This window comes from Curcuma longa, chromosome 13, assembly GCF_044706935.1.
Source record: "Curcuma longa cultivar G26 ecotype Majalengka, Jawa Barat chromosome 13, ITB_CL_G26_1.1, whole genome shotgun sequence".
In the NCBI taxonomy this organism is placed as follows: Eukaryota; Viridiplantae; Streptophyta; class Magnoliopsida; order Zingiberales; family Zingiberaceae; genus Curcuma; species Curcuma longa.
In genome coordinates, this window is record NC_133873.1 from 9,661,303 (window position 1) to 9,673,383 (window position 12,081).

The 12,081-nt window shown below is 36.3% G+C and overlaps 1 protein-coding gene across 1 annotated transcript; it reads left to right on the top strand.

The window, feature by feature from the left end:
• The first annotated feature begins 11,036 nt into the window (after positions 1-11,036).
• Positions 11,037-11,828, top strand: LOC141844015 (uncharacterized). Its single transcript, XM_074732007.1, has one exon. The coding sequence runs from the start codon at positions 11,037-11,039 to the stop codon at positions 11,826-11,828; it is 792 nt and encodes a 263-aa protein (XP_074588108.1).
• The last annotated feature ends 253 nt before the right edge of the window (positions 11,829-12,081 follow it).

The following is a 12,081-nucleotide window of genomic DNA, read 5'->3' on the forward strand; positions in this document are numbered from 1 at the left end:
AATCATTTGACCAAAACATGATACTTTATTTCATAAATGTTTATATACAAAAGAGCTAGTCTTTTCAGTATACTTCCTAACAGTGTACGAGGTCCGACGTATCATGTGCTCTGAGTGTTACGAGCGGATATTGATCAGATCTAGGAATAGATCATTGGGCGGTTGTCAAAATAATTATTAAAGTACTTGTGAGGAAATAATGATTTGTTTTGGTACATGGAGAAAGTGATATGGCCACAAGCGGGTATACGGATACCAGCTACCAGACAGACAAGGATGATTTCCAAGTCCCAGTCTGGGTATGAATACACTTTAAATTATGGCACAATAAGTTGAAAGTGTTTCAAATAAGACAACATTGCAGCTTATGAAGCAGCAAACGAAGCGGTTTGGATCATGAAGTTCATCACTGAACTTGGAATGGTTCCAACCATTGTTGAAGCGTTACTTGCTTACTGCGACAACAATGGAGCAATCGCGCAAGCGATGGAACCTAGGTCTCACCGTCGATCCAAACACGTGCTTCAGTGAAATCAATAGATCAAAAGATCATTCGTAGAAGAGAAATACAATCGAGAAGATTCCCATCGAAAGGAACCTTGCGGATCCTTTAATCTCTACCTCAAAATAAGTTTGAGGAACACATAGAGACGCGTGGTATTGGATACCATGGCGATTGGCCTTAGGCCAAGTGGGAGTCTGTTAATTTGAGGGGTGTCCTAAGGCAATCGCCTTACGGTTATACTATTTATTGGATAAATAGCAATTCACTATTTGAGTACACATTCCATATGTGTTTGATTGGATCTTAAACTCAAATACTGAATGTCCGCAATACGATTCATAGCGTGAGAGAATTTGTGATTGGATCACAACTAGTGAGCATCTCTACACGTGTAATTATGAATGTATTGGAATTATCCCTAGTCGAGGAATTGATGAGCACGGACGTCATCGATTCTGTTGAGACTAGCACGTTTTGAACTCCTTGGTTAGCCAAGCAGCTGATCTCACTGCTGTCGACGTTTGATGTTGAGAGTTAAACGTGGATGCTGGTTAAAGGTAACCAGTTCATTGGAGTGACCTGACCTGCTTTGAGACTTCATATGGTTCGATATATATATATATAAGTCAATGAAGATCTTAGTGCAACTTAAGTGCGAGGCTTATACTTTGACATCTTAAGTAAGCATCTCCGAAGAGATGTGGATGATGTGCATAGGGTTTATATATGTATTAACGCTTTATTTGCACATCTTTCTGAGTTTATTGCTAAAATCTTATGTACATTGCATCCCTTATTTATGCATTTAGGCACATATTTTACATTTCCTAGTTCGGAGATCTGCTCGTGTTTTTACTTGTTTCAGGATGGAATTTGGAGCAAAAGTGGGCAAAACGGAGTAACAATTGAAGACAAGACAAGACAGGGCCGTGCCTCATAGGCACGGCCGTGTCTATTCAGCCGCCTGGCCGTGCTTCAAAGGGCACGGGCGTGTGCACGAACAGAAGACCAACAAGCCTGGGTCGTGCCTCATTGGCACGGCCGTGCCAACATCCCCCATCAGCAGCAGAAGAGGCCGTGTCTACCAGACACGGCCGTGCTTTGAAACAGAAGCCAGCCGAGACTTGGCCGTCCCTCACAGGCACGGCCGTGTTTCCACCAAGTAGTGGTAGATAACACCACTAAACACGTTTCAACTACTAATGAATAAGATATACCTCTATTGTTCTCTTTTTTTAAGAGGATAGTCCACCTTCCAATGTCTAAATTGCTTGGCTTCTTGCTTGGTAGCCCAATTCTGGTATCCAAAGATATCTTTGAGATTGAGCATTATGTCATAGGGAGTTGGCATGACCTGATGCTGATGTTCTAGTACATTTAACATACAAGTCAAAATGTAACATCGCATCATCTCATCTGCATTAACCTATTTCCTATGTCTCTCTATATCCTCTTCACTAGAATTATTAGGCACACTAGGACAGATCTTGAAAAATATGAATTTGTGCTCCTTAGTAGTTAAGACTATATCCAAGTTCTGTTTCCAATCAATATAATTAGGATCAGTAATTTTGTTTTCTTTTAGAATAACAGTAAGTGGGTTGAAATCCATAATGAAAATTTAAGAATTACATAGTTGGTCAAAATCTTTAGAATGTAAAATAATATTGATTCCTCAAACAATATTATTTAAATTCACCAACACGTCAAACACCGAAAATTACGTATGCCACGATCGTGTGGACGTATACGAATTCAATTATTTGTAAGAGAAGGTTTTATCCATTAATATTATTATCTCTAAGATAGATAAAATTAATAGTTGGTTTACTACGATCACACAAAATAACAGCAGTGACTCCGATGGGGAGGATACTATTAGATGCGTTGTAAGTGTTTACCATTATTGATACTAAGTCAATTATTTAGGATTGTGCCCCTTCAGATGGAGAAGATCACACGCTCTTAAATAATTTCCTATAATCATCCACGAAAGAAGTATGATCTAGTGATCCGCAAACAAACTCATCCGATGGGGAGGAAGGCACTCAAAGCCAACACGCAAGTTTGAATGCATCACCATCAAACCAGTAATGGAGACCACAGGATTAAATAAATAATTCCCTCTCCCACTTAGTTATTTGAATTGAGGAATTTTAATTATGTATGCATATATAATAATTCAAAAAATCAGTTTCCAGGCCGTGGCAAGGCACAGGGGCCTTCTGTTGGACTTTTCGAGCCGCAAAAATCATTTTTTACGTTGCGGAAACCCCGGAAGTCCATGCCACCAGATCCGTGCGAAACAAAAATTTTACAAAAACTTGTTTTATCCTAGATCTACTCTAGATCTATAAGATTAGAGAGTTACCCTTGATGCGTATCCCTTCGCTAATCCCGCTCGTCCAAACGGAGTCGGATCTCGAGAGCTACAAGCGTAGACTCCTCTATGGTATCCACACGGACACTTTGGTGGAAAAACCGAAAACACAAGGTGTGCTAGCACCTTAGAGAGTTTCGGCCAGCACTAGAGGAGGAGAGGAAGAAGAGAGAAAACTCTAAGGGAAGGAGAAAGGAGAGTGCAAGAATGAAACCAAAACCAAACCTTCACCCCCTTAGAGTGGTCGGCCACTTCATGGCCATTCAAGGCAATTTAATCCCATTAAAAGCCTTAAGTTACAAACTCTTATTGTAACCCCCATGATGTGGCATCCATGATGATGTGGAGCATCATCATTGGTCACCTCTTATGCCACCTCACCTCAAAGTCAAATGGTCAAGTCAAGCATTGACCATGAGGTGGCATAAGTCAAGTCAACATAGATGATGACATGACACAAAGTCAAGTCAACATTTATGATGACATGGCACAAAGTAAAGTCAAACTTGACTCCAAAAGTTCTCCTTCTCAAGTCAAGTCAAACTTGACTTCTAATCTCCCAAAGTTGATCAAATCAACTCCACTAGTCTAGTTTGGATTACACTTAACCCAACTTGATTCATCACATGAATCTAATCCTCTTGGTTCATCATATGAACCTAATCTCCACCTAATTGTCCTTTGTGTGTGACCCTATAGGTTCTTGTAACATTGGCAATGCCCTAAACTCATTTAGGTGCATAAGTATTGAGCGGTATCTAGCAACACATCACCACTACCCAAGTTACAAGAATGTTGAGATCCAACATCACCATTGTGACTACTAATTGTGACTCTTCACAATATGTGACAAATGTCCTTCTATCCTTGATATCATGATTGATTAAACCGAGGCATAGATCGTGTCATCCTCTAATCAATCTATGTCTTGAACTCCAAGTAGACTCACTACAATCAAACGAGCTCAACATCACATGTTGACTCATTTGGGCATGGCCATGCACTTAGTGGTCTCACTCTATCAAGAACTATGATATCACTCCCGTCATATGAAGGGGATAGATCCCATCTACATCACTCACATCCCACTACATAATTTGTTACATACCCAGTAATCGCCTTTATAGTCTACTCAGTTACGGGTGACGTTTGACGAAGCCAAAGTATGCAACTCCTTATGTTGGGAACCATGGTGACTTCAGGTCCTAGGACTAATAGTCATACTAATAGCCACATGAGAAAGTATATGACACTCATATAACGATCCATGATACTTTCTCATGGAGGGTCATTCGGTATATATTCTCCAATGCATACTCATGTGTCAACTTGATATCTCATATCCATGACTTGTGAGATCAAGTCATCATATTGACCTACATACTAGTCTCGTCGCATTAACATTGTCCTTGAATGTTAATACTTGACTAGGAATAATTTAGAGTAGTGTTCTCTATATCATCTCACTATCGATTCAACCAATCGATTGATATAGATATGAACACTCTACTCAAGGACGCTATTATACTTAGTTATTTGACACTAATACAAGTAAGTATAATAACCATAAAATGCCTTTATAAAATGTAGAAATATGATACATATGAGTCCATACAACAATCATCAAATGATTGGCTCTAGGGCTCTCACTAACACCTTCTTGGTTATCGGAGCAACGACCTCTTTATTAGACAAAACAAATTTAAGAATCCATTAAGTTATGCATACATAATTTCATATCAAGCATGCATCCATATAATAATATATAAAGCAAGAAATAAAAACATAGCATAACATGCATCCATATAATAGCATATAAGCACGCTTATCAGAGCATAGCATAACATGCATCTATATAATAGCTTATAAAACACGCTTATCAGAGCATAGCATATAAAATAGCAATAAAGGTAATAAATATGAAAAATTAAATTTTCAACTATTATGGCCTTTTCAGAATCTGCCATTTTTCAATATGCCACCTGTGGATGTAGTTGCGTCCATCTTGCTTCCTTCTCTACTGCGCCTCTGGTCATCAAAACACCATGCATAGCAAGGATACAAGTCACAACAATAATAAAATTAATTTACATCCATCGATCCTACACTCCACAAAGGAGTTTATATATAATCTAGATCGAACAGTAAATAAAATAATTTATATTTATCGATCCTATACTCCACGAAGGAGTTTACATATATCTAGATCGAATAGTAAATTAAAATTATTACCTGACATGCCGGAGGAATCCAATCATACAACATATTCATGCACATCACAATCATACGTAACACATATTAGGCCATAATAGTTGAACTTAGGAATCCTGCAACCACAGAGTTAATCTACTTACAATTCTTACTATTATCCTGCCTAAATTTATGCATGAAAAGTGCGTAAATTAACTGAAACCAAACACACAGAGCCCTAACCAATGCTCTGATACCATTGATGGGAGCCTTGGAATTTCGTTCCGTTGAATTCTTGCCAGATAAAAAAAATTCTGGAAACGGAATCTTATCAAGTAGCCCTCATATTCGATCAACTAGGTGGTTGATCGATGCATTAAGATCATTGGGCTCTTGTGTTTAGTATTCAGGATCCATACAAAGAAAAATAAAAATAACTATGTAGCAGAATGAAGTAGTTGTACCTTTCTTCTTTGTAAGTTGTGTTGATGATTGTACATACTCGAAGACCTCTTGATCTTCTGCTATATTTCTCTTCTCTTCTTGGACGTTGTGTAGGATCGTGTACGTGCTAGAGGGGGGGTGAATAGCGCGTAGTCACTTTTTCTGAATTCGTTCGATATCTAAAAAATAACTCGCAGCGGAATATTAGAAAACAATAAAGAAGGACCCGCGGGATTTACTTGGTTCATAACCGGCTCCTTGTTAGCCACAAGGCAAACTCCCTAAGTGTCTTAGAGGTTAATCTTGTTGGGATGTATACTAGAATCCTAGCTATGTAAATATATATTCTGAAATGAGAATCACATTTAATCAATATTTGCATTTAGTTTTTATGCAAGTGTCCAATTAATCTATATTGTAGATAAACATGGTGTGCGGAGTCACACACAGAAGACCATGTTATCAGTCCCTTATGGATTATAAACAGTGTTCACAACCAAGATGGATTGGACAAACCATCGGAGTGGTTGTAGTGTAATTTGGTCTTAGTCTGTCTTGACTATAGAATTACACTAGTACACTAAGTGTGTATTGAGCAGGACCATCTGAGTATTATTCGATTTATACTGACTATATAATCGAACTAAACCTCTGTTACTATAGAAGTACATACTCTTAATCCCGATATAATAACAAACACGTGTGCTTAATATGTACTTCTTTAATTCATCAAAGGGTGAGGTCTAGATCGACAGATCAAAAGGCCTGATGAGTTGGGAAGTAGTATTATCTACATGGTGTGTTGTTGATTATAGAAGGAATCTGTGTCCTATAATCTAGGTTGATGATGTCCCCTTGAGGAGCTCATAAGGATTATCATGTAAACCCTGCAGGTGGACCTTGTCCGCATGATAATAAGGTTGAGTGGTACTACTCTTGGATTAGATGTCGATTAAATACGAGTTGTCAGTAACTCATTTTAATTGACGGACATACGATATCTTAAACACAGGGAGATTAATGTACTGATAGTAAGAAGGAGCCCATATTGTAATATGGGATTGGTGAGGTAGTTCGATAATAGCTCTTTAGTGGTATGAGTTATTATTGATGAACTAAGGTTGTGTGTTCGGGGCGAACACGGGAAACCTTAGCTCATCAGAAGGCCAAAACCAATTCCTCCTCTAGGTCCCTGTTGTAGCCTCTGGGAATCCTCAAGTCCACCGTGGAAGAATTCATGAAGAAACCAGGCATTCGAACCCATGCTAAGTGGTGTAATCGATCAGCCGATCGATTACACACCTTGGTAATCGATCAGCTGATCGATTACCCAGCCCCGTGGGGGACCAGCATGGTAATCGATCAGCTGATCGATTACCATCTGGTAATCGATCAGGTGATCGATTACCAGTGTTAATGAGAAAAAGTTACGGAGTTTAATCGATTGTTTGATCGATTAAAGGCCGCGGGTTCGATTTGGAAACTTCCGAAATCATTCCAAAATTCTCCGATTTGATTGATTCAAATCATACCATGTTTATGGATCAATTATACCATGTTTATGGCTCGAATTATACCATAAATAAGGGATGGAAAAGCTATAAAAGAGGGGGCAAGGCTTGGTTTGAGAGACACAACTTTTGGTGGCCGAAACCTCTCGGCAAGCCAACTCTTCCCCTTCTTCTTCTTCTCTTTTCTTCAAGCAAAGAGAAGGAAAGTTTAGCAAGCCATCGGAGGAGAATTCTGGTGGAGAAAATTCTCGAAGGATCGTTGCCCACACAACGCTCGAGAAGAGGAGAGGAATACGGCAGAAGATCAAGAGGTCTTCGGGTACAAACTTCGGTCTTCCGAAACGTCGGAAGAAAGGTATAATTTAATGTTTCCATTATAATTAAATTATACGTTTATATTGGATCCTGTAAACCAAACACAAGAGCCTAACGATCTAAACGCGTCGGGCAACTTGAGACCGTTTCGGAAAAATTTTTGTTCTACAAGAATTTACCGGAACGGTTTTTCAAGACTTCCCCATCAAATCTAAATCAGCCAGAGTAAATAACTTAAGATTTTTAAAATAAATTTTTAATTGAACTTTTAAGTTTGGACTCCCTCTAAATCTGACACTCCCTTAGGGTCCCTTGTTTTCTACAATGCAATCTCCCTATGTGTCTTAGAGGTTGTTCCAAGTTAAAAGAACAATTTATAAAGTATTTTACAAAACAATAATTTTCAAAATAATTTTAGAATAATTGTTTAATTAATTTTAAAGTTATTTAATTTTGAATAATTGTTTAATTAATTTTAGAGTTATTTAATTTTGAAAATTTTTTTTAAGAGGTCTTTTTAAATATCGGTCTTTCAAGAATGACCTCCCCCTGGACTAGACACTCTCTTAGGACATCCTTGTTGACCACAAAGATTTTCTTCCTATGTGTCTTAGGGTTCTTAGACTTAGTGATGACCTAAAGATTTGTGTCTAATGTGTTGGTTAATCAATTTTCAAATATATAGAGTTTTGAAACTTATAATATAGATACACCCAGCAAGCATGAAACTCAAGGAAATATCAAATTTTCAAAAATAGTTTTTATAAAGATATTTATAATAATTTTTTGAAAATGTTTTTCAAAGCATTGTACTTTACTTGTCCTTATCATCTCACCCGTACTAAGTGTTGCAATACATGTCATACACGGGTAACCTTATGGGTTATGTGAGATGAGTAGTCAATTTTATCTTTATTAATTTTAAGTTAAGTTCTAATGAAATGTTTGGCCTTGAGTTAGATTCAGGTTTAGCTGTCAATCAATTAAGTCCACATTTCAAAAATCAGTTTCCAGGTAGTGGCGAGGCACAGAGGCCTTCTTGGGTAGCGGAACAACGACCACTTTCTAAGACAAAACTGATTCAAGAAATTATGACCTTAATCGATTTCTTGAGAAACCTTGGTCTAACTAGTCTAGGATGTGGCGAGGTAGCTTCGGTCAGTTCCACTTAGCTAAGCATACCAAGCAAGGTACTCCTTACCCCACTTGACTGCCCATACCAAGCTTCCCTAACGTACTATCATCTCGCCCCACCCTGGTACTATGTTGGCAAGTGTCAATCACTCATGTATCCTTAACTAACCGTTCTAGATTAAGCGTTAAGTAAACATGATGACATGGCATGGTATATGCATTTTAAAATAAATATATGTATGACATGGCGAATATGCATGAGCCAAACAATTCACGCAATAAATTTTGATTTCTAAGGATGTATCAAATTCTTGATTTGATACATTTCGTGTGGACGCGCGAATCTGTCAACCCACTTTGGCACACTTTGATTTATTTTTATTGTTTCATTTGGTATATTTTAATTTAGTTTTATAATTAAAGGTAATTTATTATTAAGTTTATGTCATTTAAATTTGAGTTATTTTTAATTTGAATTTAAAATTTAATTTAATTTGATTTAATTTAATTTAATTTAATTTAATTTTTTATTTTAATTTTAATTTAATTTAAGTTAAATTTAATTTAATTTAATTAAAATTAATTTTAATTTAATTTAATTTAATTTAAATTTAATTTAATTTAATTTTTTTAATTTAATTTTAATTTTAATTTAATTTTAATTTAATTTTAATTTTAATTTAATTTTAATTTAATTTACTTTATTTGACTTTCTCCTTGAGAAGTCCTATCTTCTCTTGGAGCGATTCAGCCAAGTCTTCAGACTTAGCTAGTTTATTACTTAACTACTTCTTATTGAAAAATAACTTTTCTTAACTTTTAAATTTTGAATTATTTGGTAAAATTGAATTATTTTTTGAAATTATAAAATTATCTAAAGTTGAATCTTCAACTAAATCCTTATCTTTGTTGAAAGAGTTAAAGACTTGTTCTAATTTTTAGGTTTAATCTAAATTAATTAAATTTGAATTATTAATAGTTGAATTGGTAACATTTGAATTAGTTAAATTATTATTTAATTCAAAATCTTTAATTAATTTATTAAGATTAGATGATTTTTCCTTATTTTTAGGATCTACATTTGAATTTTTTAATTTATTTAATTTAAAATTATTCCAATTTGAATTATTTAAATTATTATCTGACTTTTTTAAATTTAAATTATTCAAATTTGATTTAGTCAAATTATTTAAATTTTCTAATTTTGCCGAGTTTGACTTTTTCAAATTTGCATTAGATAAATCTATCTTATCTAGGTTTGAATTTTTCAGATTTGAATTGTTCAAATTTGAATTAGTCAAATTTTTATTTAAATTTAAATTTTCTAATTTATCCAAGTTTGACATTTTCAAATTTGAATGGTTCAAATTTGAATTTGTCAGATTATCTAAATTTTCTAAATTAGAATTTCTTGACTTATCCAAATTTAATTTGTTCAAATTAATTTTTTCTAAATTTTCTAAATTTACAGAAAAATTATCTAATTTTGTAGAAACAGTAAATCTAGCATAGTCATGCATCCTAGGGGTATTTTCGTAAATTAAAGTATTTACCAGAATCGCTTCCCCAAATTCTGATTTTTTCTTCGTCTTCCTCTCCGGGCACCGATTCTTGTAGTGGCCGCGTTTTTGGCACTTGAAGCACTGGATGTGCTCTTTGTTTCTCCGGGCTCCTAGCATCGGTCTAAGGACTAATAGTCATACTAATAGCCACATGAGAAAGTATATGACACTCATATAATGATCCATGATACTTTCTCATGGCGGGTCATTCAGTATACATTCTCCAATGCATACCCATGTGTCAACTTGATATCTCATATCCATGACTTGTGAGATCAAGTCATCATGTTGACCTACATGCTAGTCTCTACGCATTAACATTGTCCCTGAATGTTAATACTTGACTAGGAATGCTTTAGAGTAGAGTTCTCTATATCATCTCACTATCGATTCAACCAATCGATTGATATAGATATGAACCTATTACTCAAGGACATTACTATACTTAGTTATTTGGCACCAATACAAGTAAGTATAATAATCAGAATGAAATGCCTTTATAACATGTAGATATATGATACATGGAATCCATACATCAATCATCAAATGATTGGCTCTAGGGCTCTCATACAATGTAGACAATTACACTAAGCTGAATGCGCAGATAGATGCCCTTAGCAAAAGGGTAGAGAACATGAATCTTGGAAAGGTCAATGCGATGGTAGCAACTTGTGAGATATGTGGGAATTTCAACCATACAACTGAGATGTGCAAAGCTGGAGCATTTAAAGCTCAAATTTCTCAATATGAATAATGAGACGCAGTCGGCACATTTAATCAAAGAAACAACCCGTACTCGAATACCTACAATCCGGGTTGGAGGAATCACTCAAATTTTTCATACCGCAACAACAACAACCAAGGACCTTCCTACCAAAGTGCGCAGAAGCCTAGTGAAAAAGTGTCAGACATCCAGAAAATATTAAAAATTTTGGAGCAGCTTCAGAGGTGATGTGGTCAAGATTAATGAAAAACTTGACAACCACGACAAGAGGATGAAGATGCAGGAGACACAGATAGCTCAGATCAGCTTTTCCCTCTCCTCCAGAACTGTGGGTGCACTCCCAGGCAAGCCAGACTTTAATCTCATGGAGCACTGCAAAGCTATTGAGCTTAGGAGTGGACGGACCTTGAAGGACAGAGAGCCTCAAGTGACTGCTCCTAGGGAAGGTATATCTTTCACCCCAGCCGCCGTGCAACCTCCTTCCTCAGTACCTGATGTTGAAGACACAATGGAGGAAGTTGAGACCGCTTCGCCCGCTGGGATTCAACAGAAGAAATCATATGTGAGAAATATTCCTTACCCGCAGAGGCTCCTATACAAGCAAAAGGATGAGGAGTTTGAAAAGCTATACAATAGGGTGAAGGACTTAACGCTGGACGTACCCCTTCTCGATGCACTCATCGAGATGCCCAAATTTATAAAATTTATTAAGGGGTTAATGTCTACCAAGGATATCACCCCGCCAAAGAATGTGGTGGCGCTTACTGAGGATATAAGTGAGAAGATCTTGAACAACAAAATTTCTCAAAAGCTCAAGGACCCAGGTAGTTTCTTTCTCCCTTGCAAGATTGGTAATATTTCAATTGGGAGAGCTTTCTGCGACCTTGGAGCTAGTGTCAGCATCAACCCATACATAACAAGTGAAAGATGTGGGTACATGGATCTGAAACTTAGACCCATGGCCATCCAACTAGCAGATCAAACTTGCATACGAATTTTAGGTGATGGGGAAAGAGAAAGAGAAGTCAAGTACCTAAACTTCAATCAAAGGGAAATCAACTAAATGACAAGATTGGGAAACGATCCTAGGATTTTGAATTCCTCGAGTTTATGATTGATTGATCATGGATTTCTTACTATTCCTCAATGATTATACCAATGCAAAGATTCTAACCAAGATATCCAATCAGACCTCATCAGAACTTATCGGAATTAAATCATGATTCCTCTAATGTTACGACTACTACTTGTTAGTGAGAGCCCTAGAGCCAATCATTTGATGATTGTTGTATGGACTCATTGTATCATATTATTAC